The following is a 21,200-nucleotide window of genomic DNA, read 5'->3' as shown; positions in this document are numbered from 1 at the left end:
AGAACGAATCCATTTTCTCTGTGGCAACGATTGTCGTTGACCACTGACCCGTTTCTACCTTTTATTTTGTCTCTCTCTCTTTCTCTCTCTCTCTCTCTCTCTCTCTCTTTCTCTCTCTTGTATACAAGACCGGTATTCTCCCTCTCTCTCTCTTCCATTTGCTTCTCGATCGAATCGGTATAACCCACAAATTCGAAACGGTCGAGCAAAAGCGGACACAAAGTCGGTTAGTGGCCAATCCTCCTCTTTCTCTCCCTCTCTCTCTTTCTCTCTCTCTCTTTCTCTCTCTCTCTTTCTCTCTCTCTCTTTCTCTCTCTCTCTTTCTCTCTCTCTCTTTCTCTCTCTCTCTTTCTCTCTCTCTCTTTCTCTCTCTCTCTTTCTCTCTCTCATTCTCTATCTCTCTTCTTCTCATGGAAGTTACCCAAACGCTTTTGAAATAACTTTAGGAGAAGCGACGAGACAGCATGTCGAGAAAATAGTTTTCCAATTTATCAGTAGCTATCAAGTTTATATGTGAATATTTAACAAAGCTTTTCTCGATTTCACGAGAATTCTAATAACTACGTTTGTCGAGGAATTGATTAACAGAATTAAAAAACAAGTGACCCATATTCTATAATCCGTTTTATTTTATCCATATAAATTTCAAAGCATTTTAGGTACTTGGAAAAAGGACGTTGGATTCAGAGGAATTTATGTAATTTAAGTTTGAAACTTTGATAGAAAAGTAAAAATATCGTTATGCATTTCTAATAAATCATATTAGTTTGAAAACTTGAAGGCCCAAAATCTATCTATTTAATATTTTAGTTGTATCGTTATAAGTCAAAGAGCATAATTTATATATAAAAAATGTATATCAAAGACAAAATTAACCGATTAGAATCTAGCTCAATGAAAATATCAAAGATATAAATAGATCTATTACAAAGAAGAATGTTGAAACATACAACGTTGTTTGTAAATATACAATGTAAATATATAACGAACTATATAAATATAGAATGATAAAAATGTTAGTTACAATGAGAATCAACTTCTAATGAGCTTATTTTAATGTATTTTAAATATATTGAACATTTATATGATCGAGTAACAACGATCAAAAATGTTTCTAGCACCTGGAGCACCTTTATTGATTCCGGAGGAATGCAGTGCCGAAAACAACAGCGTTACAGTCGCTTGGCAGCCACCTCCTGGACACGGAGTTATGGGTTGTGCCGGTCAAAGAGGTCCAGCCATCGAAGGATACCTTCTCGAACTTGATGACGGCTGTGGAGGAGAGTTTCGGGTGAGTATACTACCATCACCACAACTACCATTACCATCATCTACTCTCTGATCCCCACGAGACGTCTTACCGTCTTCCTATCGTCTTCAAACTTCTCTATCTCTATCTCTATTTCTCTTTCTTCGATCTCCAAGTTCTCGAGACGAGACAAGAAGTAGCTACGTGACCAAAGCTCATCGATCACATGCTTTCAAGAAAAAACAAAAGTAAAGAGAAAAGTATCGTATCGAAATAGACCTTGATATCGAGCAGTTCGGTCAGGATTTTTATACAAAAAAAAAAAAAAAAAAAAAAATAATAATAATAATAATAAAAAGATAAAGAAATAAAAATATAAATAATTATTTTGAAGTAAGAAACTATTGGAAATAACAATTCTTATTGTTATAGATTAAATTTATCCATTATGAGTATATCTTGTTCTATCGATTATATATTGATAATAAGTGTTATTAATCTTCAATAAGTCATGTAACTTGTAAGATTTATAAGAATACACTTATATACATTCATTTTTTTTTGAAAATTTTATTTCATTTTTTTTGCTATGACATTGTTCGTTCATATCTGAAACTTTTAATGTTTACAACGTTTATAAGTTGTAAGTTATAATTAGTACAATATAATTGTACTAGTATAAATTATAAAAAGAAGTTTGATTTATAGAGAGTTGATTATTTGGAATTGAATGATTATTATGAAATTTGATTCATAATTAATTACGATTAATATCATACAGTTACTTTTCTTCAAGATTTACTTTAGATAATGTTATTTTTATAATCATCGATACATATGGTTTATTGTATAATAGTTATACGTCTCGTTATATTAAATGATAGATTGTTTATAAATTTTCTAGCGTAACATTTGAATTTGGCGATAATAATACGCGTTATTCGTGCGATCGATCGGTCACGTACGCGCTTCTATATTTCAATTCAAGTTCAATATTAACTCGCGTGTAATTGGAAGATAATTGAACAGCAGTTGGTGGCGGAGGTGAGAGAGGACACGATAGAGGATCGTCGTTTGTTTCGCTCGTATTTCGAATTTAACAGCGAAATTCATCGGAGGGCGTGCTCGTTTCGACGTAATAATTAACGTGTTCGACGTTAATTACAATATACCTCGTTATTTGCCTAACAAGATTTCTACCAACTTTGGCGTACCAGGGAAAAGTTACGAATAAAATTCTTAACTTCTCACGCGTGAATTATCAAAGAGAACGTTGCCGAGAGTACGGACGTGGAAAACTTTTACTTTTAGCTGGACTAATTACAAAAAAAAATAAAAAGCAAAAGAGGAATAAAGAAATCAAAAGAAAAATATAAATCTAAAAAAAGGAAAGAACGAAAGAGATAGAAAAAAAATGGGAGAGAGAGAGAGAGAAAGAGAGACAGAGAGAGAGAGAGAGAGAGAGAGAGAGAGAGAGAGAGAGGGAAAGATAAAAAAAAGAGAGAGAAAGGGAGGATAAAAAGAGAGAGTGAAAAATGTAACGAAAAAGAACTTAAATTTTAAAAATTTTTCGATTGCCTTCGATTAATGTTATTAATAAACAATACTAGAAACGAAGTGAAATATATAAGGAATAAAAAGAGGAAGAAAATGAAAGAAAAATCTTGAAAGAGAAAAATTTTAAGGAAGGAAAGAAAGCTTGAAATTTATCGATTGGTTTTTATTAATGTTATTAATGATAATACTATGAGTGAAGAAACATAAGAGAGAAGAAGAAGAAGAAGAAGAAAAAGAAAAAAAGGAAGAAGGAAAAGAAGTGTGGGAGGCTTTCCTACGAACTAACCATTATTTACTACCCACTTAATGGCTTTTAATACTTCCTGATCTCACCGAGACTCTCTCGCGCATTAACTCGAAGTCGAGTCTTCCGGCCAATACGAGAAGTACGTGCCTGAACTATGTCGAGCACGACATCACTATCGATTCCAAGTACCTCTTTTCTTCTTCCTCTTTCTCCTCTTATTCTTTCTCTCTCTCTCTCTCTCTTTCTCTTTCTCTTTCTCTTTCTGTTTCTCTTTCTCTCTTTCTCTTTCTCTTTCTCTTCTCCTTCAGCAATCAAGATTAATTATATCGCTCGTTTTATGTATAGTAGTACATACAATCACTTAAACCTCACTCTTTCATTTAAGAATCAATAATCGTCTTTCGTTTCTCGTAATAGCCACATTCCGGAAGAAGAGCTCTTATTTACATTTTATTCCTTTTGAAAAATAAACATCATGAATATGCGATCGAGATATCGATCATAAGAGGATATTACACTTTACCAATTTTCTCTCGTTTTCTTTACGCTCTTCCGCCTTTTTCTTTTTCCTTTTTTTTTTCTTTTTTTTTTTTTCTTTTTTTTTCTTTTAAAGTGAAAGTTCTCGAATAACCTGTTGCAAGATTCGAGTGACGATTGACGACAAATTTATCATTATCACGAAAATACTATAAATTATTTGATGCTTCACGTTTGGCAAACTGGAGAAATATTAAGTCGAGACAAAAATTTGATAATACAATATTCGTGTCCGAAAGCCGGAATGAAAATATATCGGAATGAAATGTCATCGACTATGAAGCTTCGTTTTATTCTTCGTTTTTCGTCGATCCTTCGTTTGTATTTGAAAAAATTTGTTTAGAGATGGTTTTAAGTAGATAAGTACTAAAAAGAACTAAAAGTACACTGATATATAAATCTTCTCATATTTATTACGAAAATTATATATATATATATATATATATATATATATATATATATATCAAAGATGAATACAGTTTTATAATTAATCCTTTGAGAGATTTTTTTAATAATTAGAAAATTAATGAACTCGTAAAATTTTAATATTTTTTATCTTTGCAAAAATATTAAAATCATTCCTACATCTATATTTTATCGACCATAAATATAAATGGAATCAAATCTTTGAAAAGTAATGGCAATTCATACCTTCTTACTTTCAACATTAAAAATTATTGATTTAATGACCCGTTGCAAAAGCGATTTATGAAATAGTGACAGTCGCCTATGTACTTGTCTACCGTGTTATGAAATATTACAACGCGATCGAGATACGACGATTAATTTATAGTTATGAACCTTGAAATGTCTTTTGTGTATCGTAAAAATCTAAATAAAGATACTAAACGTAGATAGAGTTTTTTTGAATAATCGTAAAATATCTCTGATGAATCGTAAAATAAGATATGTATATATATATATATATATATATATATATATCTTATTTAATAAGATATATATATATCTATATATATTATATATATATATATCTATATATATTATATATATATATATCGTATTTAAGATATATATATATCTTATTTTACATACACACATTTTTCTTTCATTTTTCTAATATTTTCATTTTTGTAGAATCATTTTTAATTATTAATTTCTATTTAATAAACTTACGCAGTCAGTTGTGAATTTCGAATTCTAATATATCCAATATAATTACAAATAATATACACAGATATACATCTGTATATTCACTATGTACAAAAGACAAAGAGAAAAAATTAAATAAGAGATAAAAGAAGCATCGATCGGAAGACAATAAGATTTCTAGAACGTCTTCTTTCGTGAACGATAACGTCTCCTTGTTCAAATGAATCAAAAGAACTTGTCAGAAAGCTCGTTTGTTCGTTGACATGGAAAAATAAATAGGTGTTCTTTTTCGTTCCACGAATCAGATAAGAAAAAGAAAGAGAGAAAGAGATCCTTTTTACGGAACAGAACTTTCCTTTTACGATGCTTCCCGCGAATCCTAACGAAAAAGCAACAACGATCCGAAACTCAATTTCGCCGGCTTATCCGCCGATTCCACGACCTTCTTCCATCCTTCTTTATTTTTCTCTCTCTTTCTCTTTCTCTCTCTTTCTCACATACACTCACTCATATATGCACACATATACAAAGAGCAGAAAATTCAGAGTGTCGCGTAAAATTCTGTTGAAAATCTTCGTCCAAGGCGTTGGTAGAATTCTTTCTTGGCTCGACGACGAATATCTTCAAGGTAAAGAAGAGAACAATTCGAAGAAACGGGGGTGAAAAAGGGATGAGGTAAGACTGGTCGTTGAGAAAGAAGAAGAAAAGAAAAAAGAAGAAGAAGAAGAAGAAGAAGAAGAAGAAGAAGAAGAAGATGAGGAAAGTGGAAAGCGAGAAACCATGAGAAAGAAGAGGCATCGTGACGAGAAACGAGCTCGATTTAAATATTAAAAGCGAGACGATCGCGATGGTGTAGACGCGAAGAAGTCTCGAAGGAGAAGGTAAAAGAACGAAGAAGAAGTGGAATGAGAAAGGAAGGGAAGGAGTGAGAAAAGAGAATTGAGAAGGTGGATGAAGCTAGGAGAAAGATTTATACGCGCGATATTGCTTTGGTACGCTAACGAGCTGCACGATATAATGGTCCAAGCGACGCGTTATTAATCAGAGCACAAAAATGTAAGCTTTCTATCATTTACAAGCCGTTCCACGATCTGAGCCGATCCTGGAGGCGCTAATTATCTCACTCAGTTACTACATCGTCGTATGAGTACATTATTAGCGATCGACTTTTATTCTTCTTTAACATCGAGATCTATTTTGTGAGATCTTTCGATGATTCTGAAAAAGAACAACTTTTTTTCTTTCTTTCTTCATATGTGATGTTCTAAAAAGTACATTCATATATTTGAAAGTACAAATTTAAATGATTTCATACATATGTATTATTACGTATTAATATTAAAAATAAAAATTGAAGACCATAGCAAAACATCTCTTTTAAAACTCCGATTGTTAGATCTTCAATTTTAATTATTAAATAATCATACATATATATATATATATATATATATATATATATATATATATATACAATGGGCAGTTGTGAATTATTTGACTATAAAAATGCAATAAACGATTTGAACAAGACCTATATAGTTCTTTTTATTTTTATGTTACACATGTTAAAAACTAAATCGTAATAATAATAAAAAAAAAAAAAAAAAAAAAAAAAAAAAAAAAAAACCATTTCCATGATCCGTTTCTCTCGATTTCTCCCCTTCCTTTTCTTTCTTTTTGGTAGCAGTAGTCGAGATTTCCGTTTCTTGTTGATGCTAACCGCATGAATTTCGAAATGCGCAGGAAGTGTACTGCGGACGAGAGACCATCTGCACCGTCGACGGGCTGCACTTCAACTCGCTGTACAACGCAAGGGTGAGGGCATTCAACAGCGCCGGAGAGGGCGAATACTCCGAGCTGATCGGCCTTCAGACCGCGGAGGGTAAGTTCATACAACCCGCACTCTCTCTCTCTCTCTCTCTCTCTCTCTCTCCCTCCTTCTCTCTCCCTCTCTCTTTCTCTTTCTCTCTTACTCTTTCGTTCTGTTCAACCACCCCCACTATCCGCCTCACTTCTAGACTTTTTTCACCTTTTTTTTTACTTTCCTTCGTGGCAAGGATTCGAGTGGAAAATCGACGTTGGTATCGAGTGGAAGATGAACGATTGAAATTGGCAGCTCGGACTGACGTGTTTTCAACGAGTAGATCAAATGATCGGAGAGAGCCCATGTATTGCCGATGACAGATCCGATATTAATCTGTCGTTTTATGTCTACACTTTTACGCGCGGAAACGAAGTCGCGTGTCTGCTTCTTTTATTTTCTCTCTCTCTCTCTCTCTCTCTCTCTTTCTCTCTTTCTCTCTCTCTCTCTTTCTCTCTTTTTCTCTTTGTATTGTGTATCTTACTAAAAATAACTTTTTTGTTGTTTCACAATGATAAAGCTTTTTCTGATCGTACTCGGGACTATCGTTAGATTAATTTTATCCAAGATAAAGTATTTTTTCTTTTTTCATTTTTATTCTTTTTTTCCTATTTCTTTCAAATCGATACAACACGTAAAAGATTTTTCTTTTGGTTTGATTTTTGGTTCAAAGTTTGGCTAGAACTTTTTTACATTGTAAATGTAAAGAGGAAAACAAATGAATGAAGAAAAAAAGGATATTTTATTGGAATATTACCGCAAAAGCTTACCCGCATACGGTACCCTTCATACTTAACGATTCGAAGTGTTAGCATAATGCTCTATGAGAATTGCTAGTCTTATTTAGAATGATAGATTTTAACGTGTCCAAAGTGCACCTGTATGCGGGCTTGTTGAAATCGAACGATTAAGTATGCTTTCTATTAGTAACGATTAGGTATCTTTAAAAATGATTATTTTTTATTTAAATAGATATAAACATTGTCTTAGATTTTACTATAAATCTAATATTAAACGATTAAAAATTCAATTAATTTTAAAGCGTAAGAAAAATGTTTAAAAGGAGAAGAGAGAATGTTGTTTAAAAGTTTGTCTAAAAAAAAGAAATGCTAGTAAAAAAAGAAAAAGAAAAAGAAAAAAGAAAAAATAACGGTATGATCGAAAGATAACAAAATTCAATTGAAACAGTGGCGTGGTTCTCGTGGGCTACCGGTGCTACTGGGATACCGCAGGAAGTTTCGATTTCCGAGGACGCAATGAGCGCATCCTGCGAGGGTTACGAGCATCGTGTGGTTCTCTCTAGCGTTGGATTTTCTAGAGGCGTACATTACTGGGAGCTGACCATCGATCGATATCACAGTGACACCGATCCTGCCTTCGGCATCGCTAGAGCTGACGTCGTACGTGATCAAATGCTTGGTAAGCTCATCATTACAAGATTACCCGTATAGTATTCTTTCTTTTAATAAAATGAGGTTAACCATGTAAATTGTCTAAAAATTTTAGAAATTTTTATCGTTGAAAAACTTGACATAATTTATCTTTCTCACATAATTTACAAAGATATGAATTTCAACATATATTATTTATATAATCTTAACGAGACATTTTAATTCGATGTATATGATTCATCCTATAAAATCAAAGGAAATTCTAAAAATAATTTTGAACAGGGTGAATGATATAAAACGTAAAACATAATAATAAAAACAAATAAATGAAATTTTTCAATAATCTTCATCTTCAAACGTTTATATCCTATTTTATTGATCAGGACATATGATCATTGAACCGTTCAACTTGTTCATTAAATTTGCTATATTTCGAATTTTCAACCAGACAGCAAACATTTAATCGAACTCACTGAGTATACGTATATAAATAGAACACGATCAACGATCGATATTGTCTGATCAGTAACCGATTTGAAATTCCACACATAGGAGCATCGATTTGTGGTGTTCACAGGTAAAGACGACAAGGGCTGGAGCATGTACATAGACCGTCAACGATCCTGGTTCATGCATGGTGGTGGTCACGCTCAGAGAACGGAGGGTGGTGTGCAACAAGGCTCGACTGTAGGTGTTCTCTTGGACCTGGATACTACCCATACATTACGTTTCTTCGTAAACGATCAAGCCCAAGGTGGTGTGGCTTTCCGTGATCTCTATGGTGTCTTCTATCCAGCCGTCAGTCTTAATCGTGGTGTCACAGTCACTTTACACACTGCTTTGGACGTACCTCGACATTTACTAGCACCTCACGACGATTACCTTGGCGATATCGTCCAAAGCTAGGGGTACCTAAATGTTCTGAAGAAGAGCTTGTTCCAAGAAATGGCCTCGGCCGTTCCTTATAACATCTTTGAGCGTGGCACCAAGGATTCGGATGGTTCTACACAGGTCCAAACGCTCGAGAGTATCATCGAAGAAAGCTTCTGCGAAGCTAACTGTGGCTGATATACCGAAATGATTCTTCGGAGGATTCATCTTGATTCGCTACGTTATTTCTCTTGGAAGAGAAATTGCGCGAAAACTTTTTCGGACCTTCGATGTGTTCTTCTTCAAGATCAATGTTCTCTTATTATCTTTTCTTTTTTTTTCTCTTCTCTTTTCTTTTTTCTTTTTTCATTTTTTATATCGAGTACGTGCGTCAGATTTTCTCTCGACGTATCAAAGATGGTAGGGAGGAAAGAAACAATATAGCGCGTAACTTTTATCTTTGGACCTAGGAGCAAACGAAGTCACGACTTTTTCCGAGGATTGTCAAATGTACACGAGTTTGACACGTCGAATTTCGAAATTATTAATCGCGATACGTTCGACGATTTTTCTACCCGGGTCCTAACTTTATCCATATCGAGACGATTTATAAATGTAATGGTATGTATAGACGTTTAAGCTCAATAAAAATATATGATAGAGCGTATTTCGAAAGAAGAGAGAAAGAAGAATAGCAAAAACTTTCTCAGCTTACGAATAAAGATGCGAGTTATACGTTTTCTAGTCTCCCTATAGGATTCACATCGTCCCTGCCTCATCGTTGCATTCTTGTCGTCGTTCATTTTCAATGAAACGAAATATCATTCGTTCGTAAAATCTACGATGATTCGCTGAGCCATGGAAATTCGAGTTTTTAGATGGTCCGATAAAAAACAAAAAGGAAAAAAAAGCTAAAAAAAAAAAAGAAGAAACCAAAAAAAAACAAAAAAGCTTCCGACTTGACTTAAATCTTTTATCACTTTAAAGCTACCCTCTCGACTTCGAAGGAAACCAGGAACGAAGAGAAGGACATTTAGGATATAAAACAATCGATCATGCTTTTTTAACGCATTTTTAACACGTTGAGTACCGTAAGTGATAATTGTCTATCCAATTTCCAGACATTTCCGAGAATGTAATAATAAAAAGATTAAAATGTGTGTAGTCTGAAAAAGATGATAATACATTTTCCAGTGTTTTTATTTCCATAAACAAAATTAAAAAAAAAAAAAAGAAAAAAAAAAGAAAAAAAAAGAAAAAAGAATTAGACGTTATACATACATATCTCTATATATTTATATAAAATCAATATGGCATTCAACGTATTCACATGATTTAATGAATGTTTTCGATATAAAATAATACAAGTAAAGAAATAAAAGTACTCTACGAAGCGGAGTATAAACATTTAGAGAAAAAAAAAAAAAGAAAAGAAAAGAAAAGAAAAGAAAATCATACGAAAGATCAATAAGAAACTTTCAACATTCGTTGCAATCGGCTTCAATCACGTGTTGTCCCTTTCCTATATATCCTTTTTTTTTTTTATCAATTTGTATATCAATGTCTAAGGACAGAAATAAGAAGCGTATCGATCACGGAATTCGAACGTTTTAACGATTTTTCAAGAGAAAAATACATTCGTGTTTCATGCGTCTTTGATAAGGGAGCATTGTATATAGATGTATATAGAAAAGCATCGATTATATTGCCGATGAAAAGAGAAAAAAAAAAAGAAAAAAAAAAAAGAATTACCAATTGTAACGTTTACGACTGTATTCGACCAATAAAATGCAGAAAAAAAGAAATAAAGAAAATAACAAGGAATGAAACGTAAAAAACACCGATAGAGAGAGAGAAAGAGAGAGATAGAGAGAGAGAGAGAGAAAAAAAGAGACAGAGAGAGAAAGAGAGAGAAAGAGAGATAGAGATAAATATAGAGAGCATCTCGAAGCGAATACAAACTCGAATGTATATGCATCATGCTTTCAACCCTTTCTTAGTTTCCAGATTCTTCTCTCTTTCTTTCTTTCAACCCTTTGCGAAGCCCTAAGTCGCTTCCTGAACCCTTCCAAAAGTTCTCGCCATCGGTTTCACCGACGTCGGCTGTTGAAGTTCTGGACTATACCAGAGAGGAGAATATAGAGAAAGAGAAAGAGAAAGACAAAGAGAATGAGAGAAAGAGAGAGAGAGAGAGAAAGAGAGAGAATTGTAGAGAGAAGTTTCCTTTTCGATGATATCACAGCTGCTTGCAAAATCGTATACCTCGAACTCTGAAGAGGGGTGAAAGAAAGAAAGAAAAAAAGAAAGAGAGGAAGAGAGAGAAAGAGAGAGAAAGAGAAAGAGATTTGATTTATGACGAACGGTTCGCTTTTACTAAGCGCAATTAGTACGAACAGGTCTTACTTTCTTAACGATACTGAATCTTTCTTTCTTTCTCTCTCTTCTTTCTCTCTCTCTCTCTCTCTCTCTTTCTCTTTTTCTCTCTTTCTCTTTCTTTTTGTTTCTACGAGCTTCTCTTTTGCAGAAATATCAAGTTTATTGACTAAAGAATCTCTCGTTAAAAAAGACTGAAAATCAGAATTTACTATTTTTTCTTTTTTTTTTTTTTTTTTTTTTTCAATGTTCTCACAGAACAAAGATCTTAGAGATATTATAAAGATTGCATAGTTTATGCTAAAAATAGAAATTCTCAACGTAATAAGGCAAAATGTTTCGAAGAAAAAAAAAAGAGAAAGATATTAAAAACCTGGTATTGATATTAAAAAACAATAATTATTGAAACATCGATATATCTATCTAGATTATTATTGCGTTAATCAATAAGTAATGTTGGAATTTTTAGTGTTTTATATTTAAATAAATAACACTAATATTTTACTGATAATTCCGAGATTACTTATTGATCAATCTAATTATTATATACAAACAATATATATTATATTATATATTTTATAGATATAAAGTACTGAAAATTTCGACGCTGATCAATCTAATAATTTGCAATATAATAAATAACAATTATCATTGACTCAATGTACATACTTGCTTGAAAGCAATTAATCGAACAATTATTAAAACTTTTATAAGGAGCATATAAACATCTTTTAAATTAATGTAGAATTTCGATGTTAATGATCGGTACATGTAAATATAAAAAGTAACATATAGTTACAAATTTTAAGTTCAGAAATTTTTCTTCAGTATATATTCAAACGATAACGTAATACCTACAAGCAGCGGTCAAGAACATGGATTACTTCTGATTCTAATACGGGTTTTGTCAATATCAAAAATCGTTTTCCGATTGAAACCATTGATTTATTCTTTGGTAATCGTTCTATTTTTCATTCTAAAAATATAAAAGTACTTTTTCAACTGCGATATCGATATCACGGAAACATACGGAGATCTATAAAACGATAGCAACCTTATGGGAAAAGAAAATGTATCATCGCCAGAAGAAGGATCTTACAAAAGGATAAGTATTTTTTTTTTTTTTACAATTTATTACTTTACTTTCGAATAAAATGATATTTATTTAATCAAAATAATAATCGATATCAAAAATATACACAAGACGATCGTGTACGTAAGATCGAAGATAATCCAACCTAACTGAAAGACGATTTGACATACATAGGACAAGGGATTATTCTCTAGGGCGGTACATCACATTATATACATAAGCGTATATATGTATACATGTACCTATGTATGTATATACATATCCTGGTGGCATTTGCTCTCTGCATATAGGTGCATGTCTAATGACGCATGGACGTCAAGCGACAATGTTGCGCGCGTGATTTACGTCGAGAACGCTCGCTTGACTTGTCACGTTCGAAGCCAGGCTCGTTTAACTTGAAAGTGTGTTGATTAAACTCGATAGTCTGGATATATTAAAAAAAAAAAAAAAAAATATCAGATATATTCAACAAATTTCAGATTTTCCATTCAGATAAAAAATACGAAATAATTTATACGATTTTATTAAATAAACCAAGTATAAAATGTTAAACAAAAAAATTAAAAAAAAAAAAAAAAACAAATAAGAATTTAAAATTTTTTTATAACATCAACGAAGATAATTAAAATGTAGAAAATAAATTCTCGAGTAATGAATTTCATTTCAACAACCATAGCAGCTCAAATCGATATCGATTGAAAAACGACATGAATCGAGAGCAGATATTCCATAGGGATATTGGTAAGATGAAATACGCTCTCGACGAAGCTCCAAGCAAAATTTATGAACGTCGATATCGCCAAGAGCTTAAAAGCACTGGGTCGGTATAGGAACGTCGAGGATCCGTAGCGTTTCCGCTTCTTTGCCTTCGAAAGGAGTACCGAGAAAAAACGGCAAATAGAGATGAAAAAAGAGAAAAAGATAAAAAGAGAGAGAGAGAAAGAGAGAAAGAGAACAAAAAAGAGAAAAAGAAAAAAAGAGAGAAAGGAACATCTGTTAAAACGTCATAAATCGTTTCGTGGCCTCTTTCGCGATTTCCATGTAGTAATAGCTGGAATTGCGATGAGCGATGAGTTGAAAAGCAGACAGGAAGAAGATGAGGATGAGTTGAATAAAGATGGACGATGCTGGACGAGAAATTCAATCCCCAACAGTACTACCACGTCTTTCACCGAATGCGATTTCTTATTTACCCTTAGGGCATGAGATTAAGCGAATGGGCTTTTTCGGTACTCACGAGTGCTTCTTGAAGCGTAAAGCAGCCTGTAGGAGGGTCGTCCGATCGTATCGTCGTACGTGCCACCCCAATTGACGAGTCCATTAAAAAGGAACAAGAAAAGGAGAGGAGATGAAGAAAGAAAAAAAAAGATGAGTTACCACGGATAAAGTACACGTTCGATTCCTCTCTCTCTCTCTCTCTCTCTTTTCTCTCTCTCTCCCTCTTTTAAGAAAATGAAGCTACCACTTGCTTTTAAGACAGTACGCTTGAATTCATTGTGGCTAAACTGGAATAATGTTGTTTAACGTTCACTTTGATTAAATTAAGATGAAAGCAATTCAATGTGGGAGTAATAAAATGCCATTTGTGTGCTAATACTAGTATTGTAAATATAGGATTAATTTTTTTTTTCTTCCAATAGGAGGCTTTGAACGAGTCAAGAGGGGTGGTACTTTCAAATTGGAATTAAAACACGATTTGATTTTTTAATTCATATTCAGATTTATGTCATTTAAAAAATATCGATATATTTCATTAGGTGATTGAATATTAAATTTCTATACATATTGATTAGGATTAAATTAAAACCTATATGTTTTAACGTCCCTATATCCAGATAAGTTATTAAACATTTTACGACGGAAAGTCCTTATAAAATATTTTATAGGTCGTTCACTTTTAGCTCGCATAGTAGCTTTTATTAAAAGCATACTCATATAATTTTTGCCAATGTCAAGAAAGGATATGACAAAGATGAGTGATGCCATCATCCAAGCAAGTTTATCGACATTGATGCCTTCGACGTTCTATGAGTACGTTAAGACATTAAGGAGCTACTATGCGATAACAAAACGTGTTCTTTAACGAGCATAAGGAAAGAATATCATTCTTAAGATTTATAATAAATATTAAAAATAGACGATTTAATTGAATGCATATTATTATGATGTTAAAATCTTATCAAATGTATTTTAATTATTTTCAATTTTATATCATTTATGTAATAATTATTTAATTATTATAGTTCATTTAAAATTTACGCTATATTTATTATAAATCATGTAAGTAATTAATAATGGTACTTAATAATATTTTTTTTTAACAACGAAACAAATCCTAATGAGTTTTTACGAAGAAATAAACTTTATACTAACGTAATCTCTGCTAATTCGAAATATCAGTTTCCTAATTTCAACAAAAACTTCATTTTCTTTCTCTGCATCAGCAAAATTCTAATGGTTTGAAATTTTTGAAAGCTTCGGAAAAATCCTCTTCCTTTCTCTGCTCTTCCTTCTGGTAGGTCATACTAAAATTTCAGTTTCAATATTAAGCTAAAGTTCCCTTAAATAATTTAGATGCTTGAGCGTAGCGAAAGTTTCTCAAATGCATTGCCTCCCCCAGGCTAGAAGTACGGATTTCAAGTTCGTCCGGGAAATCCTTCACGTTGGAGCTTGCGACTAATTTGTTGGTAAACAATGTTCATTACGAAGAACGCTTAAAGCCAGGCTTAAGCGTAGTTTTGCAGGAATTAGCGAAGATGGCCAGCAGGGAGAGTGAATTGCACGCCGGCTTTCTATTTCTCAACGACAGTGAATTAAAAGAAATAAACTAATTTATTTTTTAATCTTTCTATAATATAGAAAAAAAAAAAAAAAAACAAACAAACATTGAATTTTTTTTCTTTTACGTTAAACAGTTCAATCAATTTATAAAATCATAAATAATGTTAGAATTAAATAGATAAAAACATATTACTATCGGTACACATATAAAAGTGATGTGTAAATATGCAATTTACGTTATATCATTTATATAAAAATTAGTAAATATTCTTTTGTATTGTACTTATAACAGAGATGATAAAAGTCGAAGTTTCACTTCAATATAAATATTTGTCGTGTTAATACGTATACGTAATAGTTTACTATTATGAAATATATCAAGCTGTAGAATTTTTCAATAGAATACGTTATATTTTATAAATGCTATTAACGTATCAACAAATAATCTTCATGAATTTGAAATAATAATAAATTTAAAATGAGGAATTTAATGAAATAAAAGAATAAAAAAATTAAGATATTTTCTTTATATAAAATGAATATATTCTCGTATCTTTAGAAAAAAATTAGCCATTTTGTTCGTAGAAGAGTGTACACTCTTATGTTAATAATTTAATACATTATCCAAGCAAATAAAAAAGTTTTTAGTATCGTGTACAGAAGGGACTAGGATTCATAAAATTTCGAGTGGACTAGACCGAAGCATTTTCTCTCTCTCTCTCTCTCTCTCTCTCTCTCTCTCTCTCTCTTCATCCAAAGTAGAACAGCATTAGCTTTTGAACAGCAGCCGTGAAGAATGCATGTCATGGTGTTAGATGTTCGCTCCACCCTATTAAGGGCACTTCGTTAGCGTTATTAGTACTCGACAGCGTCCGTAGTTTTCCTTTTTCATGCTTGACTTTAACCATCCTCTTCAACCATATCAATTCTAAGTTAGTTTCATCGGAAGTATGTTCGCAAAGCACTCTCAAACTATAAGTTTATTAAAATTTTCACTACTAAAAAGTGGACCACTCTTTTTAATTATCAGTCTTAGCCATCGTTATTTTATAATAAATATGAAATATTACAATTATATGCATAATTGGGAGAAGTAAAAAATTCAACAAAAATTCTTTTATTGGGATAGATTTTTTATTTCGTTAGTTTAAATAATCATTTAGCCTCTTTTTCTTTTTATCATATTATATAGATATAAAGAAAAACGTTATTTTGTATTATTTTGTATTATTTTGTGATATTTTAATTTCGATAACATAATTCTTTGCTCAATTTTAAGAGACATCATTTTGATATTGTCAATTTTTCTAAAACTTTTAGTAAATAAAAATAAAAAGAGAATGCTTTTAACAGGTAAATTTTAATTGATACTTCAACAAAAGGATATTACTATTACAACAGTTCCCACCAAGTACTGTCGTTTGTATTTAAATCGTGGTCATGCGGGCCAATTACGATTACGTGCTCTCCGTTTGGATAAGCATACAGAAGACTGAACGATTAGACTAAACTCTCGTATAGTCTCGTCCGGTCGACCCCGAAACCCTTTTCACATGCATTTAGAATATCACGGTTAAATCGAAACCAGCCAGTTTTCGGAACGTTATTTCCTAATTAAACTCACCTCTTAATTAACCCGATTATTTTCATTAAACTAACCGCCGTTATAACGCCTTCAACAAATTTGATCGTTCTATCTTTTTTGATTAAGTCACGTGATTATAAATTTGATATTGATTAAATCACATGATTAGAAATTTGATATGTATTTTTAATGGTCACAAAAATAACAAGAAAAAATATAGAATCAATTCAGAAAATAACTTTTCTGAAATTTCCCACGAACATTGTTATAGTATTAATTATTATTCCTTTTTAATTATTATTCCGTTTGCAATTATATGTTGGAGATTTGTATTTTTTACTTTTAATTGGAAAAATTAAGCAAGAAAAAAACTTGAACTGATTGTAACTATAACACGAAGATTATAACAATAACATTTACGTAATAATATAATGATTGTAATAATGATAATAATAGTAATAATGGTAGTGTATAAAGGAAATTAAATAGAACGTAACATCAGGAAAAAGTTCGCACGAGAATCAAAATGGAAGACCTCACGGAAATCCAATTTCTCTGCCAAGGAAATGTACGTTGAAAGTCTAATAAGAAATTCCTAGTGTCGTCGCATCTAATTTCGAAGTCTCATCCTTACGAAAAATATCTCTTTTTCAGTAGATAATTGTTATTATTATTATTATTATTATTATTATTATTATTATTATTATTATTATTATTATTATTATTATTACTATTACTATTACTATTACTATTACTATTACTACGCGTCGTTACATTCATGAGAATAACGATTATAGATCTTTATAGAAAATGTTCAAGCTCGATATTAGGATAAAACGTGTAAAATAATTATCGAGAATCGATGGTCCTAGTTATCACGTTAAAATCCCGTTTAAATCCCGTGGAAAAGTGGTAACACGCGCTTTCAATTAAATTTCCGAGGGCGGCCTCCGGATTGCTCTCGTTACGCACTAGATTGTATAATCGCTGATTCCCCGTGTTACCGATCACGGTGATCTTCAAAATTATCAGCTTGATGCGTCAAGCATGCGATTTACAGTGAGATCGATTAATCGAACCAATCATCAACCGATACTTTTTGACGAAAAAGAAAAAAATACTCGCTTGATAAATACAATAGGTGTTTACAAAATTTGTGTCGATATAAAAAAGCTAAACAATCATTCAAGATTAAATTGTTAAATTTTATTTTATATAAATAGTTAATGCAAAACGTTTGACGTAATTAAAAGATAATATTTTTAATTAGTACGAATATAAACTATAACTATTACGACTATTGTTGTTAATTCGATAATTAAAGTTTTAATTGCTGGTATATAAATATTATTAAAGTTTATCCGTTACTTTATTTTAATGTTATCACAGTTTTATACAGGAGTTTTATTCTTAAATAGGAGTTCCTAGACACGTAATATTAATCGTATCGAACGTAAAGTGGACAACCGAGACGACCGTCGACTTAAAGTTTCTGCATTTGAAAGCCTCTTACGGTAGAACAAGAGAAACTTGCTTTACTCGCCGATAAAGTTCTTTCGTGTACGTCGAAGAAAAAGGAGAAAAATCTTGGACATGCTCTCTCGTATGTATATAGGTATGTATGTATATATGTATAGGTACTTGCGTACGTACGATCTTAAGTATGGATAGCATAAAATCGACGTGTACCAAAGTATGTGCATATACGTGACATCGGAATGGCCGAGCTATTCTCGCTCGTGTACATTTAAGTACAGCCATATCAATAATTTTTATCATGCATAAAACCATAAAATAAATTGTATTACTAAGTTGATAATATAATTTTAATACGAAAGATTTTAATCATTTATAATGTAATATAAAATCACAAAAAATATCCAAATTTTACAAGAAATTTTTTTACAAAGCAAAGCACTTTATAATCTTTTTCGTGATATTGAGGAACAGTTTCTACGCAATCGTATATAGTAATTATATATATCCGAAGGCAAATAGAGAGAGAGAGAGAGAGAGAGAGAGAGAGAGAGAGGTACAAAGCGCTCTAGGCGTGTTAGCTTGTAGGAAGGTTGCTGTCCTGTTCCAGTTAATCAACATGTTTCCCTGTAAGTTCATTACTGAAGTGGGATTCGATTGCACGGCGCTCTGTTCGAGCCATTTGTCCGCTCCCTAGACTACTATTGTTTTGTATATACATATATACATATATTGTGTCTCTTTCTCTTTTTCTCTCTCTCTCTCTCTCTCTATATATATATATATATATATATATGTGTGTGTGTATGTGTATGTGTGTATGTATGTATATATATTGTTAAATTTATATAAACATCGTAGAATTAAACCTTATCATTTTTCTGAAAATCTACCCACTATGTTCGTATTTGTACATTTGTACTTGATATAACATAAATACGTATATATTCGAGATAAAAGCAATGATCATTGAAACTGATGCACGAATAATATAAACGTGTTCTATCTTCCGTCACTTTTGGCACGATTTTTGTTATCGTTTCTGTCCATCTACATGACCAAAAATTCATTCAGAGGCAGATGCTAAAGGGAATGAAAGGGAGAAAGGAAGGAAGAGAATGAGAAAGAGAAGAAGAGAGAAAAGGAAATGAAAACGAACACTCGTTTGTATGAAAGCGTAACAATATCCTGGCGACGATAGAATGGTATCCAACGTTGAAGGTATGTAATTTGAAAACAATTTATTTGAAAATGTTGAAACGAATACTTTCCTTTTTTGATGTTCATCTAAAGAATTTTCATAATTTTGTATTTTAATAAAAAATTCTATTGATATTTTTCGTTAAAGGCATTAAATAATATTTTTCGTTTAAAATATCATTTCTATTACTACTGAAAAATATTTTAATATTTTTCTTCATTAATTTTTTTTTTTTACAGTAGAAAAAGGAACACATGGAAATATAAAATAATATGAAATTTCATGTATAATATTTTTTTTATATGTTAAATAATACATGAAAAATATTTAATACGTAAGAAATTCATTGATCGTTGTTTCATGATAAAATCTTCTTTTAAATAATACATGATAACTCAGTACAAAGGACAGAGATAAAAAAAAAAAATAAAAGAACAAAAGTAGATTCGAGAAGATATACATATAATTATTCGTTTAATTATTCGTTCGCTTGTTTGATGAAACCGCTCTTCAAAAGAGGTATTACGTGACCCGGCATGATGCCTCGCTAATGAGGAACCACGACATTATTTTACTACCCGCCTAACTACGCGATGACTCGCGGCGAAGTCGAAAGCCTGACAAAAAGGAAGCGTACGTGTTGAAGGGAGTATGGCGGATAAGAATTGATTTTATGTTGTCAAAGTTTCTTATTTGCAAAATCTAAACCATAAGTTTGTTTAACTCATCATAAATTAGAATTTTTAACAAATTCTTTTCGTTCCTTGCAAATCAGTTTGATAAAAAATATGATTACAATTAAATAACAAATATATCTTAACAATTGAAAAATGTAATTATAAAAATGACAAATATATATTTATATAATATATATATATATATATATATATATATATATGTATATAATACAGATGAATAATCTATCGATTATTTATAGTATTTATTAGAATTGTATTATTTATAATATGTATTAGAACTTCAGGATGGCATTTCGGAAAAAGGAAATACTAAACACATCTCATTTACTCTTGACAAATAAATGAGTAGAAAAGAGAATAACTCTCACGTACAATGCAAATGTATAATATGCGAATAGGAAAATTTAACGAGACCCTCTTTACCACAAGATCACAATGTGGAAATCTCAATCGTACTCTCTCTTTTTACCTACTATTCGTTCTTCCCTTCTTTTGCTTTTCTTCCTTCTTCTTCTATCTGAAAATCAGGAATGCCCTTGGGATAAGGAAAGCTGCGAGAGCTGTTCTGTCCTTTATAAAGCCCGCGTGCCTCCTCTAAACGTCGTAATTGGAGTCGACCACCTCGGCCCTTTTCTTCTTCTTCCTTCTCTCTCTTCTATGCTTATTTTCCTTCCTATTTTTCCTACCTTTCTCTCTCTCTCTCTCTCTCTCTCTCTCTCTCTCTCTCTCTCTCTCTCTCTGTATATATATATATATATATCTTTTTTCTCTATTTTTCTCTTGTTAGCTGATAAAAGATATCAAACTAAATTAAGAGAGAAAAGAGAGACTATAATTTAAAAATTCTCTATATCTCAACTTTGTAAATATTTGTTAATCTTTGTTAATCTATACTATATATATACAGGGTGTCTCATTTCAAATTGTATAGTCAAATATCTCTGATCCTACTGTTTTTATAAACAAATGCTGCAAATAAAACTTGTTAGGTTTTAAAGGAAAAATGTAATATGTACTACAGCTATTTCATAAAGAGTTCTGTGATGGAAATCATAACAACTCAAGATATGGAAGTCATAGCAATTTTTTTTAATGGAAATCGATATTTTAAACCTTATAAAAACTATAGAAAAGACCAATACGTATTCGAAAAATATCGACAGTGTACCTTTTC

General features: G+C 31.6%; 1 protein-coding gene across 3 annotated transcripts in view; it reads left to right on the top strand.

The window, feature by feature from the left end:
• Nucleotides 1–10,326, top strand: part of Trim9 (E3 ubiquitin-protein ligase Trim9) — a 100,325-nt gene extending 89,999 nt beyond the window's left edge. For 2 of the 3 annotated variants that reach the window (XM_035878339.2, XM_035878338.2), the window contains 4 exons: nucleotides 1,119–1,291; nucleotides 6,441–6,579; nucleotides 7,747–7,977; nucleotides 8,527–10,326. In XM_035878339.2, coding sequence (XP_035734232.1) covers nucleotides 1,119–1,291; nucleotides 6,441–6,579; nucleotides 7,747–7,977; nucleotides 8,527–8,855 — 872 coding nt within the window. In that variant the 3' untranslated portion in view covers nucleotides 8,856–10,326. Of the gene's footprint in view, nucleotides 1–1,118; nucleotides 1,292–6,440; nucleotides 6,580–7,746; nucleotides 7,978–8,501 lie in introns of all 3 variants that reach the window. The other variant, XM_035878340.2, reaches the window with a different exon arrangement.
• Nucleotides 10,327–21,200: the final 10,874 nt, after the last annotated feature.

The sequence above is a fragment of the Vespa mandarinia genome, chromosome 1 (genome assembly GCF_050613455.1).
Source record: "Vespa mandarinia isolate Hongniang chromosome 1, ASM5061345v1, whole genome shotgun sequence".
NCBI lineage: Eukaryota > Metazoa > Arthropoda > Insecta > Hymenoptera > Vespidae > Vespa > Vespa mandarinia.
Note: the sequence above shows the minus strand (reverse complement) of the source record. Positions and strands in the feature narration are given on the sequence as shown.